The sequence below is a fragment of the Myotis daubentonii genome, chromosome 11 (assembly GCF_963259705.1).
Source record: "Myotis daubentonii chromosome 11, mMyoDau2.1, whole genome shotgun sequence".
Classification (NCBI taxonomy): domain Eukaryota; kingdom Metazoa; phylum Chordata; class Mammalia; order Chiroptera; family Vespertilionidae; genus Myotis; species Myotis daubentonii.
In genome coordinates this window covers 23405598-23429324 of record NC_081850.1, presented here as the reverse complement: position 1 = coordinate 23429324, position 23727 = coordinate 23405598, and the positions used below count along the sequence as shown (strand labels likewise).

The 23727-nt window shown below is 37.2% G+C and overlaps 1 protein-coding gene across 16 annotated transcripts in view; it reads right to left on the bottom strand.

The window, feature by feature from the left end:
- BNC2 (basonuclin zinc finger protein 2) overlaps positions 1-23727 on the bottom strand; it is a 439130-nt gene that overhangs the window by 276769 nt on the left and 138634 nt on the right. For 2 of the 16 annotated variants that reach the window (XM_059656606.1, XM_059656607.1), the window contains exon 2: positions 3597-3850. The exons of the other annotated variants lie outside the window; for them this stretch is intronic. In XM_059656606.1, the coding sequence (XP_059512589.1) occupies positions 3597-3599 (3 nt within the window). In that variant the 5' untranslated portion in view covers positions 3600-3850. The remainder of the gene's footprint in view (positions 1-3596; positions 3851-23727) is intronic. 16 annotated transcript variants of the gene reach the window in all.

The window sequence follows — 23727 nt, the reverse complement described above, 5'->3', positions numbered from 1 at the left end:
ACTAGTATCTACCCCTACCTTTTCATGTAATCATAAATTCAGATGACTAAAAATATGTTAATAAAATGGTCCCTTGGTGGCAGCCTTTCAGACAGTTTTTATTCCCTTTGTAGTTTTTAAATCTAATCTGAACAACAGCTATATAACCTTTACACAAAAGCTGTAAAGTAAGTTTAAAACTATTAAAACTTAAAATCCGGGTGCAAAGTTTAGATCTGCATTTTATTAAGCACTGAGTTTTTCAGATAATAAGATGCTTTTTGGATTGTTTAGGTTTGGTGGAGGTTTGGGTTTTGTTTTTGTTATTCTGGTTCTTCCTTTTTCTTTGTCTTAAAGAGAGAAAGGCTGTTAAGCTTATCAATACCTGAATATCTATGAACTGGCATCCCTACTGTATGTAGCAACCACACTACTGGATCAAAAAAGCCACTTGCAAAAGCATCCGTGGGTTAGGAGAAAGAGGAGAGGTTAACAGAATTGTGCCTTGATGGAAATGTATTAATTCAATCAGTGTCTTGCTTCTGGGTTATCATAAAAAGGTTCATCAAGTACCCAAAAGCCAAATAAAGGTTTTAGAATTATGCTGCTCAGTGACTGATTCTTAGTGAAGAGGAAGAAAAGGGAGAGCTTCCTCCACTCTCATTTTCTTCAACAAAAGTAAGTTTCTGCAAGATAGGCACAGTGCTTTTTAAACTAGTAATCAAAAAGGCCAAATATGTCCATGATAGGAGTATTCAGAACCCTGCACCACCTCTGATGAAGAGATGCTTAGTGAACACCGCATAAGGCTTGCAAACTAGTTACAACAGGTTTTACAGAAGAAATTGCTAGTGACAACCTACTCAGCTCACCCTCTCTGTGCCAGACTTCACAGGTATCACTTCTGAGCCCCATTTTATAAATGAAATAACTCAGGTTCAGAGAGGTTATATAACTTTTCCAAGGTCAACTAAAGAAGAGGTAAATTCAAATGCAAATACATCAGGTTCAAAAGAGTGGATTCTCAATGCATGTTGCTTGCTACTATTCTGTTTGATTCTACTGAGTTTAAATACTATTATCTTTAGTGTGACCTAAATTCCATGAATACAAGTAATTATACAAAGCCAGGGACAGCGATTGGGGTCTTACCTGTAAAATGTAACTTCAAGCTCTACTTATCAAGTATAAGGATAATGAATATAATAAGGCAGGAATCAATTCATGAAAATGGTTAGAACTGATGATACAAATGTAAACAGAATCCAGTAGAACTCAGTTTGCCTCTTGCCTTTAGTCTACCATTAGCCATAACTGCTGTCACAGATAACAGCATCACTCTGACATCCATGAAGGCCAACCTGGTGAGACTTTTGCAGAGTGGCCGAAACACAAGACTAATGGGTAACACAATAGATGCTCAAAAAGAGAAATAAATTAAAAAGATAGAAAAGATTACCTGCCAAATGTCTACTATCTCCTTTCGTAGACATAATTGAAGAAGTTAAAATACTGTATTTAAATGTATCCTTGTTTCCAAAAAATCAAGCTTCCCAAGGGAAGCCTGACACAGGGTGAGTTCAAAGAAAGGGGACTGCAGTTCACTGAACACCTACTATGTGCTTTAGTTTCACATTTCATGCTCCTGACAAATTCTCAAGCTCAGTGTTCTTTTCCCCATTTAAAAATGGAAGAAAATAAAGGTTAGGGATAAAGTGACTTACCCAAGGTCACAGGACTAAGACAGTAAGTGACAACATTAGGATCTGAACCCAGCTCCAATCTTTTAACTCACCCTCCAGAGTTCTATAATGTCAAACACTACTGTCTGTCTGGTAGAATGGGAATGGAAAAATGCTAAAAGGTCAAGTACTGGTATTTTAATAATGTTTGATTTTTAGGAAAAAAATCCTAAATCAACTTTTTCTTATTAAGGAGACATGATATTAGAGTAAGTCCACCCTTTGTCTCTTGGTTTATAAAGGAAAAAAATTTACTAAAGCAAACTGAAAAGGGTTGAATACAACTACAATATCTTTTTTATAATAAAATACTGCTTCCATGATCAGGATAACAAATATATGTTTAGATGCTCTAAATGTACATGATGGATTTTTTTTTCTTAATTTGACATTGTTAACAAATTCGATTTTTAGGAAAAATAATTTTGAAGTTGGCTATAAGTAAAAATATGCAGCACAAAGTAAGTTTAATATCCTACTGTAATTTTCACTTTAAAATTTATAATTAAAAGCAAAAATCATCAAAAAAAATTCCTATCATCACTTTACTATATCCAACAGAGTAAAAAGAATTCTTAAAGTGAGTATTCTCTAGAATATAAGGGGAAATGTGAATTCATCTAAAATGTGAAATGCCAAGTCCTTAAAAAAACGTTGATTTTGCTATAGAGGTGACTTCTTGTCTTGTTGGCCTAAGACCTCCAGTAAACAATGTGACTGTATCTGTTCATAAAGAACAAACCATCATACAGGCAGCATTAATTAGATTAACTCAGGTCTATCTTGACAAAATCATCCCTTTATAGAAATATACAAACATGTACCAAAAATTCCATAAATTGGGCACACAAAGCCACTCACAGTTTACTTTCCTGTGATATATTCTTGAGTTAAATTTTATATTAAATATCATGTTTTAAAATAACCTACCAATGTAAAAATATCTTCATTTAACAACTCTGTAAGTTCTTCCTTGTATCTATTTGGCAGTTATCAAAGGGTGTATTGCACATTCAGGCACACATACACAACTCTCTCTATCTATCTATCTATCTATCTATATATATGTGCAAATTATTAAGGAAAAGAAAATGACACATAAGAACATAAAAACAAGGAAAGTATTATGGCTCGAAAGTGAAGAGAAATAGAAAGGCAATTCAAACTATTAAAATAATCTTTCCTTAGGTAAATCCAAGATAATCCATATTTCTCCTAATCGTTGGGGGGGGGGGAGGGAGATTAGATGCATGGATATTTTATAAAGTCCCAGTTCCATACATCCGCATTTTAATCCATTATGAACGAACTCTCACCAGATCAAATCATGAAGCAATCCTGAGTGTTACATGGAACATGCACATTTATAACTGAAGTCACATCTGACACACCCTCTGTAACTGTAAGCCTAAACAACTGGAATAGTGACCAGAAGACTAGTTTCCCTGGAGAGGGACATGGGTGGAAGCACTCTGCAAAGTGGAAATATCTGAGACAACTGCAAACCTGCAAATGTCCTAAAACCCTGCTGCTCACGTGGTTGCACAACCAAGTTCCTTTACAAGATCCACAACCCAGATGACTTGCATCTTTTACTGCCTTATTTCCAGAATCCCTGATTTTAAATCACACTGGAAACCTGTGGCTGCAACTGAATTAGAATAGTTTGGTTTAGCCTTTCTAAATGCCAAGAGGGGGCGGGGGGGGGGGGGGCAGCACCATACTTAAGTTTGTTTTGTTTTAAACTCGGTCCTTCTGCATTCCTAAACTGTATCCCTCTGACTAATATAAACCGTTATTACAGAGAAATGGTTAAAAAAAAAAAAAACAGCCAGTGAAAAGGAATGAGGGAGTAGTAGTGGTAACATACAGTACCATGAGCTGCAGTGGCCTCCCAGTCAGTGGTGCAAGGTTAACAGATCACTCCCGGCCTTCAGGAAGACAGCAAAACACAGGCTGGGGGAGGGATGGGGAGAGGAGGGCCGTGCCCGGGGGGAGGGGTCCCTCGCTCAGGCAGTTTACAGGGGAGGGCACTCAGCTCAGCTCCTTGCTGGCACATTCCTCCTCTCTATCTCCCAGCCTCTTCGCGGGCGTCTTGTCTTATTTTCTTCAGCTGTTAATTGTCCAGACTGCAAGACACAGTTTCGGAAAAAGCGAAACCCTCCTAAGTGACCATCACAGCAAATCAACGGCATGCCAGTGGGTAAAATTTTCCAAGGGAAGTGTTCTCCTGATAGTTCCTGAGTCTCTAAGTCACCACCACCCCCACCCGCCACCACACACTCCCCTAGAGGGCTAACGGCACTGTGGCAATAAAACATTCATGCGACTTGGAATTTTAACACAATGCCATTTCCCTAGTTTAACCTGAAAGGAATGCACTAGTCACAACAGACTACATCATCCTGCCATTAAGCCCTGCCAAGGAACCGCTTTTTTGGCCGTGCTGGGCCAGCTCTGACGGGAAAGGAGCGCACAGACCCACACACTGAGCACAGAAGGGCCACCTCTGCTTCCTCAGCCTCCTCCAGCAACACCCTGCTCTTGAACATGACCCCTGACCCCTCGCAATGGGACCCGCCTGTGATGCGTGTGTCACTCTGGAACTTCTGCAGAGCCGCACACTGCGCAGGCCATTCGCTGCTCCCTCTCAACAGGACTTGGGCGGGCGCCAAAGGCTCTTTCTTATTATTACGGATGCTATTGAAAGACCTCTGGTTAAGTGCCTGGGTGCTTTTTTCCTGGAGTTGTAGAGTGGTCTGTGTTTCTTTTCCCTTTGTTTGCTTTGGAGTTTTTAAGAAACAAACTTTTCATTTGCATTCATAATTAGGTTATGATTACTGACAAAATGGTTTGCTTTGGGGACTACTTATCAAAGCTGCCAGTTCTTTCCCATTTAAGTGACATTTAATTTAGACTTACAAAACACAAAAACAGAACTAATTCTGATTTCCCCTGAGAATTTGCGAGGAAAACTTGAAGGTGGTGAATTCTACAGCATCCATACTTCACCATTTCATGTGGTCAAAGTACAAGCAACAAATTAGATTTTTAAATGGATTTGTTGATTTATTACTTGAGCAGAGATTTCTACCTTCCAAGGAGCATAACTGACAAACTAAGGAATAAGAAGAAAAAAAAGGTATGTACAACAAATAAAATATGAATCACATTAAAAGTTTTAAAATGTTTTAATTAATTTTAAACTCTGATGCCAATCAGGCCTTTAAAACCAATACAACAGTATTAATTTTTGTTAAGTTACCAGACACTACAATTTTGTCCCCAAACAGCCCTTTTGTCTTTATCCTCAACTTTTCACCCACCACTAAAATATGCCCTCCAGATTTTTTTTAACTTTTGTGATTGTTGTTTTCCTTTCGAATCACTGACTATTTTCAGATGGGGCACTTTCACTCTTACCCTAATGTTTTTATCTCATTAAGCCTCCTCTCTACTAGAGTCCCAGGCAATTCTAAAAAGCAGCACCTCTCTCTTTCTTGCCATGACCCTGAACTACAGCCAGGTGAGGTGTGATTAGCCCTGCAAAAAAATATCAGTTGTTCCAAATTTAATCTCCTTGAGTGAAGCCATGCCCCCCTCTCAGTAATAAATGAACACCTTCTTTCATCAAAGAGATTAACCAAAAACACAAAATGATGATCTCCAAGCAAGTTAGCAGACACATATAAAATAAAACCAAATTGTGGACTTGAGCATAATTTTTGTCTCCTTAGTAGCTGGAATTAGTCTTAAGCCCTATGAAAAGCCTTTATTTTCTTTCCTTTAAACAGGCTTTATCATGCTTTGAAAGTCATTCGAACCCCCTTCACCTTAGCCAAACCATGCTAATCCTAGATAGGAGGCCAGCCAATTAATTTTGTGTTTTTTTTAAAAAAACAACAACACACAAACAAATTATATTTGACTGCGGGGGGGGGGGGCAGGGCTTGGAAATCAACTCAACAGAGAAGCAAAGATTATCAAAATCTATGAAAATATTTCCACTTCAAAATGTAAATGCTGAAATCAAACTGTCATCATAATTTATATGAGACATAGCAATGAAAACATTGGATTTTTTAAAGTAACCTGGTTTATTATCAATGTATATTCAAATTTCAATTTTGATGTTACTAGAGGAAACCTTAGTAAAATTGAAAACAGCAGCACATGAAGCCATGAAACTAATATTACAGAGGATAATTTCTATTTAAATCCAGGCTGAGACACTTTTTTTGCTCATATCAAATTAATCATGACAGTGATCCCAATGTATCTTGGACCAAGATTCAAAGAAAGAGCGCAGGTCTATGTGCTTGCACATGCCTCATGTTAACCCCTGGTTTGTCATGCATCTCCTCGGCAGGCCTCTGGAACTTGGAGACACATCACTGAAACTTGGAGATACACCTTCACCTGAAAGGTTTGAAGACTTCGGTACCTGTGTGACTTGCAGTGACATATAATAGCCGGGTCCTTCATGCAATCAACTTTTACTTGACAATTTCTAAACAAATTGAATTGTCAACCAATTGTATAACCTACTCACTGCCATGGTACAGTGATGCATCATCATGAAGAAATCATATTTTACATGAAATGGTGCCATTACAAATAAGTAGAATCAGAACAATCCAGAACCTGCTAGAAAATAAAGTCAGATGGATAAGCCACTAAAATGCAACAAGTGGCAAACGTCCAAAAGTTTTGCAGAAATATTAACTGATTTTGGTGGGTCCATGTGAAATGATCATGTTTGTGAAAAATCATAGCTGATTTTCATTTTCTTTTAACCAAGAGAAAATTTTACTACGTTAAATGACATTTGAAATAACAAGTTCAAAAGTTTTGTCAGTTTACCTCTTTTTTAAAAAAATGTGTTTATTGATTTCAGAGAGAAAGAAAGAGAGATAGAAACATCAATGATGAGAGAGAATCATTGATTGGCAGCCTCCTTCACGCCCCCAACTGGGGATCAAGTCCGCAACCCAGGCATATACCCTTGACTGGAATCGAACCTGGGACCCTTCAGTCCTCAAGGTGACGCTCTATCCACTGAGCTTAACCAGGTAGGTCTATCAGTTTACTTTTTAATCTCTGGAAAGCAAAATAGGTGAGGCTTTTCTCACCTACTTCTCCTATTACAAGCAGCACAAGACATGCTTATGTTAATTTATTCTTCCCAACAAGAGTCCACTTGGAGTAATGGGATTGGCTAAATCAGCTTCTACCATCCCACACAGGCAGTTAACAGACGCTAACTCTGAGTGAGGGCAAGCCTCGGAGGCAAGGAGATGTGAAAGGAAAGATGTGTGGGTAAAAGAAGGGAGCAAAAGGAAAGAGATGGGGTGGGATGAGAAGAGACGGAAAGAAAAGCAAGCTGCAGGAAAGAAGGGGATGACAGAGAAAGAGAATAAGAATGAGATGGGGAGGAGCAAAATGGAAAGGATCAGGGAAAGGGAGAGAAAAGGAAGGGGAGACTGAAGGGGAAAAAGGGATGGCTGGGGGAGAGGGGAGGAGCTGGAGCCCGAGACACAACAGTGGATCAAGCAGCTGGACGGAGATGCTAATTCAGCGCTTTAACAAATCAATGCCACTTGAAAAGTACAATGTGAGCCCTCACTGGGTAGATGTCAGGGGACTGAGAAAATGCATTCTCAAGTATTTCACATTAAGAGGGAATAATGTGTTAATTTATAACTCTTCACCCTATACACTCGGATTATCTATCTGTGTCAGCGATTTGACTTCTTAAATTTATCAAAAACGCACGCAAAGGGAGGCAGCTTCGGCTCCACCACAGGGAAATGGGGATTTAGGAAAAGCCGGTCCTAGGCTGGGACTGCGGTTCTTTTTCCTTTCCTATTTGGGCTGAAGTACGGGTGGGGGTGGCAGGAGGGAGTGAGCCTCTGGTGGAGAGATCTGGGGAGGAGGGGAACTCCTGGTCCAGTTACTAGCACAGCCAAAGAAAAGGCTCTCTTGGCCTGTGGTTGATTGCATTAGGTACCATCCGTCAAAAGTGACACAGAAGAGAAGGAATAACTTGAATCAGCAACTGAGCTGCCATCATCAGAATTTACTTTACGGAAACTTACTTAAGTCTCTCAGCACACCCAGCGGAAGAGAAGCTGCTGACAGTTGGATTGTAATTAAACAGCATTCGTGCAATGCCACTGGAGCTCCAACAACAGAGCTTATCAAAATAGGAAGGGAAGGGAGGGCTAGGCTTATTTTATTTGGTTTGCTCTGAGACAGGGAGGGGAGATGTTGAAGAACCGATATTACATCCCTGAAATCAGCAGCCTAATGTTCCTTTCTTAAGAAAAACCTATTTTATTAAACATCGAGTTTTGGCATTGTTTCGTAATTGTTCCTCAATGTAAATTTAGCTAACTTTCAATAGAATGACAGCGCAGTTTCCAGCCTGAGGGAGAGAAGACTGTATTTCTACTGCCAAAAAATTAAAGCATTATCAGACTTAAGTGTCAAGGTGCAAGAATTGTCAACAAATGCTAAGTGTGTTAAATTTCTGGAATATATGGAAGAGAGTAAGTTTCAAGGTACTGTCTGAATTAAGATCACATCTTCAAGGACATAAAGGGGAGAAGGTGGTTCTACATACTGGATGAAGAATTAAAAAAACATACTGTTCTAGATTTCACATTAAGATTGTTGAACCTGCCTGCAGCCCAGTATTTTTATTTGCTACTGGTACAACTGCAACAGAAACAGACATTCTCTTATTTTGGAGACATTCATATGTAAATGAATGCTGATGAATGGAAATGAGATGCTATACATGATGGGCAATGTTCAACATTTAGTTTTTAAAAAGGCAAAGTTCCCTTGCTCCCTGAAGCTTAAATCTCTTCCTTTCTACCACTGGGGACGGAATGCAAGGAGAGACAGTGATGGACCTTCCACCAGTTTCTACTGACTGAACTCTGCCTCACAGAGATATTCCTGACAGAGGACAAACGCTCTTTCCACTTCTTTGCATCTTTCTCTAACAGTATTACAGAATCACTTTTTAAATGAATATTTGATTAGAAACTGAATAGGCAGAAATATTGCAACTGCACTGAGCTAAGGGTTAAAAATTTCCAAAATAGTATAATTTTTAATAAATGTTTTATTTCTTTCAAAGGAGATAATTAATAAGGAAGTTCCTAGGTCAAGACCACAGAGTACACTCCTTCCTGTTTCATAAAATCTTAGAATATATATTCTGTTTGCAATGGGAAAGAATCATGTTGTATGCATTTCAAGGACCTCTAAGCCCTGAGAGTAGGATTTGTCCTACCCCTGGTTTTTGCATGAATTACCATTGCTGTCTGTCCCATCCAAGCAACCCGACTTGAACTATCTATTCTTATCATTATGATACCATTAATCCTATACTCCCCTCCTCCTCCCCGACCACACTCACCTAAGGGGTTAAAAGACTTCAGTACATTTGTGACTTGTCAGTGACATATAATACCCGGGTCCTTCATGCAATCAACTTTTACTTGACATGTATTTGCTCATCACAGGACCCGCATTACTACTGGGAAAATGAAGAAAAACCTAAATTAACACTTGACATTCAATATGGTCAAGTCCTTAATTGGCTGGGCTTCCTGAGAAAGCAATTTTCTATTCCCCAAACTGTTCGCGTGTCATGTGTGGAGTGCAGCTCTTGGCCATCACTGCTGTCCCTCGCTCCCCCTAATGAGAGCAGATGAATTAGTGCTACGTGACACGATTTGAACAGGGCTTCCTCCTCCTCCCCTCCCCCAATCTTTCTCTTATACCAGTGACAGCTGTGTGGCAAGGGAAAGAAAGAGAAATGCAAGAGCAAAGAATCCTGTAAAGGATGATCATTTTTTAAAATGAACCTTAAATGTCTTATTGAAACTCCAGAACAACAGGGTCATTTAATTGTAGAGGTGGGTAAGGGGGCTGTTACAAAGATCAGGGGAATTATTTAGCTATGGTTGGTTTGGATTGTATTAACATCCAGTATGTTTCTTCCATTCCTGGCTAGTTGCAGTATTAGATTGCACTGGTCTAATTAAAATGGAATTTACATCCACTTTACGAAGTTTTTTAAAGGTCTGGAGAATGGGTCAACTAGAAAAAAATATGAACAGCATGAAAAGATTATTATTCTAAGATAAACATACCTCTAGGTTAAAAAAAAAGTCCTTTCAATTAATGTTTAGGTCATGAAGAGCCCACAACATAAAACTGTGCCACTATACTTTGTTTTCAAATACTGCTCACCCTCTGAACTTAATGCTAACCATTCTATTTTAAATCATGCTGTATAGTTCATTTGGTTATTGAATTACCGCAACAACATTTATTTGAACACTGATTTACCCCATTATTTTGGAGAGGGAATATATTCTACTTTAGATGTGCTTATCTAGCTCAGGAAGAAACAACTGAATGAATGCATGGAAGGAAGGCAGGGCAAAATCTGCTCTATTCAAAGATACTAAAAGGTAAAGGGATTTCTCTGAGTCTTCACTTATTCATTTTGAAACCAAAGAGGAAGTCATTTTAAATGCCTAAGTTGCTTAGCCAATCTGATGAGGACCAAACAGAACTTGGGGAGGGAAGAATATGTGGCACATCACACCTTGGGGAAAGGAAGGTAGTCCAAAGTGCATGCATAAATGAAAATTATTAATAAAAGTCACTAGCACCTTAGCACTTCGGATCTTAGCACATCGGAGGCAAAGATGCTATTTGTGTACCAGAAATTATATAAAGATTATACTGGTGCCACAAAATCAGTGTAAGCATGAAAAATGTAAACTATTTAACTCCCCTGCGTCAAATAATTAGCTTGATTATTTATTAATTATTCCTATGTAATTTGAATATCATTTAATATTTCAGTAAGCAGATTTGAATATGTAAAAATATGGTGAAGCCCAGTTTTGCACTATGTTTAAAGTTAAAACCTGAAACCCAAAAGCTATTTCCACATTTTATATTGGGAGGGGAGGGGGAACATAAAAGGAAATGAAGTTTTATAAGGCATTTTTCCCTTTAAAAAAAAGTCAATTCAGAACATGATTTTAATTACTGTTACACTAACAGAAGAAAAATTGTACCTACCATAAGGAAAGTTTTTGGATTTTCAATTGTGTTAGAATATTATTTGTTCAAGACAATATGAAAACTCTAAAACATGTGTGTCACTTAGAAGTATTCTCACTGAAGCTAAACAATACAATGGACACACAGTCTGTATATCATTCCCTCCTATGGCCAAAGCACTGATATTTCAAGTATCATTAAAATCCCGTTGGAAAATACAGTGAGACAGCTTGTGAATGGGCATTCTATCAGGTGTTTAGAAGAAATAAATAGATAATTTGGTATTCTGGAAAAGTAACTCAGTCTAATACATCCAGTTAACTGCTACGGTAGCATTATCATCACTGAACAACAAAGGGCAGTGTGTTCTGCCAATAGCTTTAGGGTGACCTTTGCAATGCTGACTAGTCCGTCAAGTTCCATCTCTGAGATGCAAGGTATGGACAGGGATGGTTTATTAACTGAGGTAGGAAGTCAAGATCAGGAACCTCCACAAGGGTAGGCATTTCACATTCAGGAAATGGGGGATTCCCTTCCTTAAAAAGAGAAGCAGTGTACCATGAGATCAGGCTACTGGTAAACAGACCATATTCTTAGAGCTCTCACCTTCCATGGTGTAGAGACACCCAAGTATTCGAACAGTAATGGCGCCTTTTTCCCCTGTAGCAGCATCAGTAAGTGCTGCAATGAAAAGCCAACTGGGCAATGTAAAACGGGATCAATGACTTAAACTCTAGGAATAAAGCTGAGTAAGAATGTTGCCATCATCTCAGAGCTTTAAATTGTGATGACTCCTGCTTTATGTGGGGTAGTTCCCAAACACTGCCAACAGGATGAATCCACAGAATTCAAGAGAGCAGCAACATTGGTTCAGAAAAAAATGAATCTGTGCTGAACTGAGAAATCTGTTCAAGGATCACACGTGTAGAGAATCAGCCTTTTTGATTCTAGAAAGGTACTTTTCTTTAATTTAAGAAAGTTAACTGTGACTATGGCAAAGTGACATGCTTAAACTTGATATTCTCTTAGGGTTGAGCAGGCTTTGAAGCTCATAATAAACTTGAAATGGTTCTGTGGAATGTTAGGGCTTAATGTAGATGGTGGGTGCCACTGTCATGCCTACACAAAACTATGTCAACCTGGAAATATCTGCATTAAGAGCTCCAGGGTATTTAGAATGGAAGGCTTGCCCTTTTCAAGAATTTTACTTTGAACCGTAAGAAGACGCTGCATTAAGTTTCCAACTTGTTTAGCACAGCTAAAATTAAAATACTTATTCTGGTTTAGAGAGGCATAACGTTCGCCACCCACTTAGTTCATATTACCTTCACATTACACCTTTGTTTTTTTTTTTAAGTATAAACACAGCATAGAGAGAAACGACTGCTTTAAAATAGCCTGGCACATGGAACAATAAAACGATGCATCAAATACCAGGCATAAATGTTATTTTATAAGAATTAACAGCACCTAAAAGGTATATTCTTTTATCCTCCATTCTTCACCACCTTCTTGGTTTGAGTGCTTCCCTCCCCTGTATCAAACATAGTTTATCTAAGTCCCAGTTGAAAGGTTTCTGAAAGTGGTAAGTCATAGCTTCGTTGACACTGAACTTCTAGAACATGGCATACCAATGTCATTCTGACAAACTGACAGATGCTTCGTAACAAGCCGTACCAGTCACCTGATTTACTATAAAACAAACTGTTAATCTCTGATCTTTTCTCCAGTTCAACTCTTCTCTGCCGTTCTGGAAGCAAACCAACAGGTTGCTATGTTTACATGAGAGATGACTCCCTTCTGATTGGTGTCTGATACTACCCAGCGATGCTGCTCAAGACCCTGGACAGAACCTCAGCACACCTAGACCCCATTTGCAGATCATTTTAACAAGATGTTGTTTCCTGTTCCCACGAAAATCAATAACAGGGTGACCTTCCATTTGAAATTCAAACCAATTAATTACCTGTTCTGTTGAAAATGTTGATATCTGATTTGCCTGGAGAATTTCAATTATAAATAGATTATTTCTTTTAAAGAACCCCTTCAAAAAAGTTAGATAAACATTGAAAAAATCTCATCTTATACAATGTAAATGATGTTTTCTTGAAGCCTGTATAAAATATTGGCCTTGCACAAATTAGCATGGGGAAGTTTTCCCCTTGTGATCTATCTCCTCCTCATGACATCATAAGTTACAGCAATCCCACAAAGATTCAGGGACAAAAATCCACTGCTTAAAGGTGAGATGAAAAGTTTTTCGTAGTTGAATACAGCTTTTCATCTACATCAATGACTGACATAAATCATGGCATTATTTTCAGAATTTAGAAATCTCCCTTTCTTCCCCTATAATTCTAAAATTCTTACTTTTCTAACCTTTTATTAAAATCCTTTGACCATTTTCTGTTTTGCTCACATTTTATTTTTTTTATATGTGGATCATAAGGAGAAAAGCTATACATCAAAACTAGCAGCACCAGAAATATATTTACTAAACTTTATTTTTAATTGTGTAGGGAAAAAAGGAAGAATTCGGTTCATCCCAGTGGGGAATTCCCAAGATGAATGATCACATGCAATGAAACTATTATCTTCATCCATTAAAATATTATCTAAAACAGAGGTTTCTATCTGGCCGCCAGTAGGCTGAATAAAGCCTGCAGATGAGTTTTGTTTGGACCACACACTTTAAAAAATATTTGAAAAGGTTGCCAAGATTAAAAAATCAGGATATTTCACATGAAAATCTGGATTTCTGGCTTCCCGTTTAGAAAAGGAAAGGAGAATCTCCAAACACTGGGCCTGCATTCCCACCTGCCAACAATTGGCTGGAACTAAGGAGCTGCTACCTCACTGTGGTTGACACAAGAGTTCTGGTCCACCACAGTCCCCACCAGACGGAATTCCACTACTTTAACGTACCTTACTCTCCACATGGCCCTTTTAGGAAACTCCTAATCTTTAAAATGTCATACTACTCCACAGAGAGTTTGCAGTTTGTGGAAGAAAAAGAGGAGATATCTAGGAACAGAGATTTAAAAGTACATATTTCATGGGCTTACACAATGTAAGGCAGGGGGTAGCGATTTTATTTAACATTATAGTTGTTCAATAAAACATACGTGCAAAGCAAAAGAAACTCGTTTCCATAATTAAACATTTTTTAAGAGCAAATCCAGGACTGATGGCCTCGTCTTACACAGTGTTTTAACCAACATTTATTTGCACTGGGTTTAAATCAACCACAGTCTTCTCTGCAGCCCAGAAAAGATGCTCATGTCAGACTTAACTCAGATCTACACTTGTTCGTTCACATGTTAACACTTCCGCACTTCCCTTCTAGAAAGATCATGTACTTAAGTGAAAACTGACCCTAATATGAAAATAGAATACATCTTCAAGGTAAATTTTAAAAGTCAACATTGAGGATGCATGAATATTATCATAGCAAATACTCATCTTTACTGGCTCCACATGTACACCACAATCTGACGTTTATACTTATATTAAATAGACATTATTGCAGGTTCAAATGACCTCAAAAGTCACGGCATATTTCCTTAAAAATGATTATTACCTAAAAGCAGATGTCTATGACAAAGTCACCCTGAACTACTTGCTTTTTTTCTTAACTAAAAGCAAATGCAAGAGGAAAAAATCTTTTAAATTTCACTATTTTTAATCAACTGCAACAACACAGTATTTCTACCTATTAGCAGATTTTATAAACAAATTAAAAGCACCCTATTTTAGCACAGGAAAGAAAGAACCTTTTCTGCTTCATCCAAGTATACTGACAGGCAATCTCGGATGTACTATGCAGTATAGAGGTGTGCTAAATAAGCTATGATCAGACATATTCCAACTTATCAAAAAGAGTAAAATTTAAATCAACTTTAGTATAGTGTTTTGAAATTATGTTTCATCATTGGCCCACACTCTTGAAAGATTATTTTTTAATTAGGTGTTTCCTTCCTAAGAGAGAAGCATTTTTCTCCCATTTCTACCTTAAGAAAGAAACCCTTGAACATATGCCAAATGTACTTCAAAATCAGACTTCAATCCCCAAATTCTCTTGATTCTTAAAAAACTTGAACAACTTTAAGTAGCAGTTCAAAAAGTCATTACAATCTTGCTTCATTCCATGACTCCCAGTTGAATAGGAAAGGAGAAAATGCCATAAGTATGAGCTCCATAAATACAGTTCAGGGCCTGATATCTGAATGACGATATATGATATATTCCTTATGGGAAGCATTTTTCCTTAATATCCATTATGTTTGAAATTTGAGCAATCAGAAGCAGACACCTGGAACTCCATTATTAATTTACCTCTCCCACCCCTTTCATACTTCCATCTCTAAGGTGTTTCCCTGAAGACATGATCCTTAGGGATGGCATGTTCAAATCACTTTCTTTAAACAACTTGGTACAATTTAAGACTAAACTTATTCTCTTTCTTCTTTAATTGTGTAGCTTTAGGAAAAAAATGAGGACCTCAAATAATTAATGAGTAAAATGGTAAAAAAAAAAAAATAAGACATGAATTCTTGCAAAGGTGTAATTCATTATACTCATGTTGATCTATCCATTGTAATACTTTATGAAGGGAATTTTATGGGAAATAAAAAAGAACCCACATACTCACAATTAATTCCCACCCAAGATGACCGAAGCTTTAAGCTGGTCTGGTGAGGTTCACATCATGGCAGCTGACTGGGAGGTAGTTCTAGAAGACTCCTGAGCTGTTATGTTTATTTGCACTTTATAGTTTTAAGTGGAAAAATGAAGAGTGAGGTAATGAATGCTTCATAACATTTAACCTGTGTTCTTTGGGGATTAAAGAATTGGGCTCACTTAACTCCTTCCTTATTTCTATTAATCTCCAATGTCTAGAAAAGGGTATCTCAAGCTAGGCTTATGTTAAGGCTCATTTCAGCACTCTGCATTTGTAAAAAATAAAATGAGACCAAAAGTACAGGAATACTGGCACATATGGAAAAACAGGTTATCAGAATATTCAAAAGGCAGGCAGCAGTCCATTTATTAAGAAATCATTTAAAATAACTATTTGTACAAGTTAAAATAACTAACTTATCACTTTTTACCTAAAGGGCGTTTTTAATATAATGAACATCCAAAACTTCTCTAGTCATGAGAAAACCTGGAATATATTATATACGCATGCATGTGGCCCAGGATGCAGGATATGAGATGGGCTTGCTATCAACAGATTAACACTTCATTTCCATTACTCTAATCTCACCACAGGTTGTGAACACTCTTTTTCTTATTTGAACAACAATGGTGTACGAAAAACCAAGCTGGCAGGCAGGCGGGGTTCATTAGACGCCTAAGGCCTTTATCCCCGTAACACATCTCACCGGGACCAAGCCAGGGTTTTTGGGCTTCCAGTCTGGCTACTGAAACAAGTTCTCCCAGATGCTGGAGTTCTCTTTCTATCCTTCCTACTTCATTTAAAATAAACGTCAAAAATAAAGCAAAACTGGAAACGTTCTTTTCCACAATAAACTCTGTTTAGTAGATTACAGAGTTGGTGATATATTTTAAGATTTATTCAGTCCCATAACTGTGTTCCAAAGTTGTCCTAGGAAACAAAACAATGGCAAGAAAAATAGCTGGGAAGGGAAATGATGAGACATTTGAAGTTTGAGTCAAAGGTATCTCTCCCCTGGATTCGTTTTTAACTTATTTGAAAAGAAGTATAGTTTCTCACTGGCTGAAAAATGACAATAATTTACAACATAAGAATCAACCTCTCGCCCTAACCGGTTTGGCTCAGTGGATAGAGCATCGGCCTGCGGACTCAAGGGTCCTGGGTTCGATTCCGGTCAAGGGCATGTACCTTGGTTGCGGGCACATCCCCAGTGGGGAGTGTGCAGGAGGCAGCTGATCGATGTTTCTCTCTCATCGATGTTTCTAACTCTATCCCTCTTCCACTCTGTAAAAAATCAATAAAATATATTTAAAAAAAAAAAAAAAGAATCAACCTCTCTATTTCCCAATGAATGACACTGAGCCCCGCCAAAAAGCTATGCTCCAAGAGGAAATCGGTTACAAAGTATAAGGAATCATTCAAATGAGATTCCTAAAATATAGAATTCCTTTGTAGGGTGAGCCAATCCACACACTCACTGCATTTGAGGCAGCCATTAACAATTGCTCAACAAACCTAGAAAAAAATCACTTAATTCCCACAACCAACCAAGGAATATGTGTAGACTTTCTGCATATCTGGGCTCCACATATAAGGGTATCACATGACAATGTCTGATTTTTACTATTTTCAATAGCAAGAGAGTAAAAGTCTTCCCACAAAGTCTAGAGCCTGGCTCTGGTTTGGGTTCTTTCTGGTAGTCTAATAATACTTATACCTAAAAAAGAAAGAATAAAAGAAAAGTGACATTAGATAAAGCAGCAGATAACCTAGCTGACTCTGGAGTTCAGTTCTGACATGAGATTAATGAACAGAATATTTGCATTCTCACTAAAGGGACACTTTTCGTGAATATGTTAAGTGTATAATTATTCTCCCATATCTTGTCAATGGCCTCCCACCATGTCCACTGCTCTCTGGCACTGGCAGAGGGCACAGTGGTGGGCAGCTTTCTTTACTTATGCCTGATTAGGTGCCCCAAATAGCCATCCTAATGATTTAAGTCAATGAAATCTCTCTTGCTTAAAATGTAATGGAAGAAAAGAAATACTTAAAACCTGCCAATGAAGGTTCTCATTTTAATATTAGTTTTGCTATTATATTGAGCCAACTGAAAGTAATTATTTTTGGCATGTAAAATATTCATTATCCGGGAAATTTTTATTTCCAAAACCCCCCACCCAGTTCAGGCACTCTGATCAAATATGAGTCCTAGAGAACTGTCTAGAGAACAAATAGCCACTAAAAGACACCTTAATAAAGTTGAAAAATTCATGACAGTCACACAAAAGCACAGCAGGTACAATACGAAAAGCTATGTCTTTCCCATATAGCATGACATTTTTAATCTTGTCAACTTTAACAATCTCTCTGCCGTGTAAGACAATGAGTTAAAATTTATTAAATACAAAACAGTAGTGAACATGCATTGTGTTATGTATACTACATGATTTAAATTTCAATTTCATAATGCCACCCATTAATATTCTCCCTGCCATCATTTCGATTCCTTTTTTACATGTTTCAGTTAACTCATTAAATAACTGCAGCTTGTCTCAAAGACTCATACCTTCAACCTATTGAAGAGAAACTTTACAGGATTCCCTTCTTCTGAGGAAATGCTCTCTCTTGTATAGATGGAAGTTTAACTGTACAAAATGATAAATCCAAGAATTACTTTTAAAAGAGAGAGAGAGAGAAGAGAAACAGAAAAGCAAAATCTCTTTTCAGTTAAGTACTCTCTGACTCAGGCGAAGGATCAAATTGAGCTGCCTTTCAGCGCCTTTGAATGATAAGCCTGGGCCCCTGGTTACACGTTTTTATCACGCCCTTACTTAAAGAACCCTTACATAGCAAACTTGGGACAGTCCTCCTGTCAGCAGTTACACATGGAGGACCACATCAGAGGATGGCACCTCTTTCCTGTAACTCTGCCAAATGACAGACTGGCAAAAGATGCCGTATTCAATAACTCTTACATTTCAGGTGCCTTTCAATTCCTTTGTATTAGGGCAAAAAGAGCCAGTGAAAGTAAGGAGAAATTCAGAAAAAGAGAGATGAGCTGAATGGAAAAGAAAGAAAGAAAGAAATCAGGTCTAGGGGCACAGGAAAAGGGAGAAAGAACAGACTAACCATGTATTTGGGTCATTAAGTAAATTGCTGCCAACCAAAGAGAAGTGAGATTTAAATCATATCTCCCCCCTCAACAACACACAAATCTTAAGACAGTAGCAAAATCATACTGCAGTCCAAAAGTATTGAGTAAATAAGATGTCAGATATGCTCAAGAGAATCTGTTTCAATGAGTAACTTCCTACTGTTCAAGATAATTTTCATTTTCTTAACAGCGAGAAATGAAAAACTGATGGGCTAATTAAAGAAAAACAAAAGGATATTATTTTGTTGTTAAAGGATCAATTCCTTTTTTGTTAATTGGAATGATGATTAATAAGCTAAGAATCTGATTTCTAAGCTAGCTGGCTTGAGTAATGCATTGTTTTTCCACAAGCATTTCCATGAAGGAAGGCTCTGTGAATGAAGAAATGATACAGGGCTCCCTCTCTTCTCCTGATCTCTGACTCCGCAGCGGGAAATGCTTCACAGAGTGTTTAAACAGAAGGGCACTGCACACTGTTCTCACCCAAATGAACGCCAGTCATAAATTTTTCACCTTAGGGTTTAATGTATACCATGAAATTTGCTAGACTTCCTACAAGGAATGTACAAATTAGAAAAGAATCAATACTGTTATTTTTCCTGTTCTCTAAACTTTCTTTTAAACCTGGGAAAGGAGAAGACAGCACAGGTCATGCTCGGTGAGATGTGGGCACCTTGGATATCACAGCCCCAGGTATCATTCTGGGGATGTCATAGGCACATAATAAAACTTAGCGCTTGTGTTGCTCAGAATGTTTCTTCATATTATTTTTCTCACCTGTTTACTAGTTTATCTTACAGGAAAAATATTCCCTCTTTTACACAATGCTTTGCTTGTGTGCCAGGAGATAGAGTGTTAATCCTGAATTATGGCTCCTTTCCTTTATTTCTCTAATGCTTAAAAATAGATGTCAAAGTTCCCTGAAAGGGACTTTGAACTCCCCCTCTCCTCCTCTGCAGTCCTTCAGTAGATGAGGATCACCAAGCAAAATGTGGAAGCCAGCTGCTTTTCGGGAAATAAAAATGGCATCAGCTTTGGCAGACAGGGGTGACATCAATCATTTTCTACAATCCTCACACAATCTTCTGGCCAGGGCCTAGAGAAGGGTGGTTATGTAGTGGCAAAAACATACCATGAAATATAGGAGAGGGTTTTCACGTGGTGAAGAATTCATCCTACGCATATAGCAAACCAGGCTCCAAACCTCACGAGAAAGGAAATCTTGGAACCATTATATTCCATGTTCTTTGGACAATAACAAGCAAGGGGTTTCAGAAAAAATGTCTCTCACTGAAAAAGTCATCCCATGATTCACTCTTTTCTCCCTACTACCACAAAGTTCCCTGACAATATTCTGTGTGTCTCGGGGGGGGGGGGGGGCAATGAGTTAATTCCTAGATCAATTCAAACACTATGATTCAAATTATGGGCATGAGCTAAAAGCAAATTACAGTTTCTTCTGTCATTCCTTTTGCTATATACATTCTACTCAAGAGTCCCAAGTTGAGAAAAGACCTCTTTTCAGCTATAGAGTCATCATTAGCTATTCATGTTTACAAGGCAAAGCCTCTCTAAAGCTTTGCAGACTGATAAGAGTGGCGGCCCAATGTAACTTCATTTAAGTGAGTGTGTGTCATGCATATAAGGTGGGAAGGGAGCAGCACTAGAATTTTTGTTTTTCATTGAAGTGGATTACGCCAGCTCACTATCTGTAACGGTCTGTTCCTTTGGAATCAGTTCCGTGTGTCACAACGACCTGGCAAACTCAAATGCTTTCACTATCACTGGAGTCCTTGCAATCCTGCGTTGGCTGTGACCCATTCACTTTTGCCCCAACTTCTCAGAGATGCCTTACTCAGCATCTAATTAGTTAGGGAGGATTTGCCGCAGCTCTTAACCCTGACATAGGAGTGGGAGTATGTGCTGCTGTGGTAGCCCAAATCTGTCCTGTCACTACATTAATCAGATTTCCATAAAGGCATGCATGAATAATTGGATTTATCAGTGAATGTTAACTTACACTCATAAATATAATTATTTAAAAAAAATAACTGCAATTATAGATAAGATATTTGCACCTTTAGGGATTTGTTTTTCAACTGTGGTTACCTGACTCACCTTAGCAAAAGGCTTTACAAATTATACAGACACACAGTACCAGTTTGCAGATGACAGAAAATGAGAAAAATAATTTCAAAATGATCACCTACTATGTTCAAATTCCCTTAGCATACCATGTTGAAAATAAACTTGAAATTTGTGGACAGGTTTTAAGGTATACATCATACACATCTGAGAATATGTTCATGTTTTACTTGCAGTAACATGTATCTAAATACCACCTATATGACCTACTGCTGATCCATTGCTACTTCCCCAATGCATTACAAATTAGGCAGTATCTGTTAAGTAAAGTCTGCATGCTATACACAGACTTCCACAAGCACCTGTCTCTATGCTACAATTTGTATTGTAACAATTACCCAAATATTCCTATTTTCATGTTACATTATTAGAGTGTATGTTAAGAATTATATTTGAATATATGTCTACAGTTGAAACTTCAAAATAAAACCTAATATCACTCAAATTAGAGAGGGGAACTAAATAGGAGGTAGGAGAGCAGCCTAGTAATTCAACAGGCAGAAATTACATGCCTCCTAATATAATATAAATATTTATTTCAGCATCACGACTGTAAGTTTGGTCAATTTAATCCTTTTTAAAAAAATAAGAAATGATCACTAAAACACCCCAACTGTAAGAAGAGGAGTAAGAAGGGAGGAGGAAAAAGTGCAGAAACCTAGGGATGGCTGATGCCTGGCAGCGAAAGTCATTTTCAAAGACCATTAACTAGCAGCTGCTTTACTCAGGGCTCTGATGAAAGAGGAATATACATCCTATGTTAAAAGAGATGTCTGCACGAGTGGGATGGAGTTCAGAATAAGAATATATTGTATGAACTACCAAAAAGAATCAAACCACAGTAAACAATTAAACACCTTGACTTCTGGGGGGAAATGATACATGTGCCTTTTAAACTGTTAGTGAATAAACACTCAAATTATTTAGGGGATAGGGTAAGAAGTCAGACAAAACCACTATTTCCAATTTAAACTATAGTTTCAACAAAATGAAACTCTGTTTGCCTAAATGAATAGAAAGAACTAAGAGACTACTGGGAGAAAATTTCATATCAAACGTTCTTTAAAATTCATTCCAGGAACAGGAATGATATTATATACTTCCTACAATACATTTTATTTATCATTTCTCTGAAATGTGCTAGATTTTATATCAGTAAGAAAGTTTGCTTTACTCTCTCCTATCTCTGGTGAGCAGATGCTCTGGCATTAGTGTAAATCGTTGATTTAATTTTTAGCTTTCTTGGTTTGCCCCTCACCTATCTAGGAAATAATTTCTCTGGTGATAACTAACACATCATGCTAATGAGAGAATCTAGTGCACAATAGAAAAAAATGTCACTATTAATAATATTTGCATGAAGTTAAATAAAGCAACTGTAAGAGAATGTCAGACAGTGTTCTTTAATAAGACACAGTTTCACAATGAAATTATGTTGTTAATTGTGTTACATCATTGGGTGAATCCTAAATTACTACATAATGATGCACACAGTCATTTATAATTCTAACTTAGTATTTCACTCATGTCTGAAAAGAGACCTTATTAAGGAATCTACATTTTATTTGCAAAGGTTAAATATACCTCACCAATAATTAAAGGAAAATGCCTCTAGTAATGTAAACGGGTAAAATGTGGGCTATAGCCATTTACCTGTTTCATTTCTGAAAAGATTTCAAAAATACATTAGATTTGCATCCCTTGAGGTACCTACAAAAAAATTTATATGCTAGTCTCTCAAATACAAAACATTTTAGAAAAACCACCTTTTAAAACCTGATTTAAAAAAAAACAAAAACCCAACACTTCCAAAAGCAGGCCTTATTTTCTGCTTTTAACAAAAACTTCATGAGGTTAAAATAGGCAAAATAACGTTCTGGACTCCAGGAGATTAACAGAGACGATGAGTAAAGTGTTTCTGGTCATTCTCGGCCTGTCACTGATCAAAGTAACCCAAGTAAGAACTCCCTTTACTAAGTCAAGAGTCATGCCCTTTAAGGTTATCAAATATTTGTCTGTATGGAAAAAAATTATGCCTTTTGAAAAAATCATAATGGAATATGGGAGAAAACTGTGGAGAGGCAGAAAAATGCACTCAAATTGTTATATCTCGAACTTTAGGAGAACATCCTTAATTCCACCAAATCTAAATTGGCTTCACATTGTGCTATCCTTTTGTCAGTATTAGACAGACTGAAAGATTTATAAGCAGATTCAACTTTACTCACACAAAACAAAAGACAAAGATGTTTACATCTCTACCTCCTAATTTACCTGTAAAAGACAAACCTAGATTATTAAATTTCAGTATGCATGACACTTTTTCTACTACAACTTGTGCTGTAGTTAAATAATACTGATGGTGAATTCTCTTTAACTCAATTTTATTAACAACTAGTCTCCTCTAATATTTAATGAAATAATCAGGTAAATCTTAAAGTTTTTATGTTATTACAGAAAACTTTGAAATAAAAAACATACCCAATAAATTTTATGTCAAAAGCTATAACCGTTATTTTTTTCTTAAAAATTACAATCATAATAGAAAAATCTTTTTTACTGTCAGCAATAAGATATACAGGATTTTGCATACTTGATTAAACTGGACAAACTTTTACTTGTAGTAAGACAATAGCTGGCTAATGTTTTTTTATATTGAAACTAACATTCCTTTGAAACTGTTGAATTCAAGAGATATCAGTTTTTAAAAAGTGTCTTTCTTGCACACACACACACACACATACATACACACACACTCTAAATCAGCATTGCTGATGAACTATAGTTAAGGAAAATAAACATGGTAAAACATGCACAGCACATATATTTTTTAGATTTACACATTGTTGAATTTAAGTTTACACAATATTTATACAAACTAAAATGTCATCCTGAAGGAGAAAAAAACACCACACATGTAAATT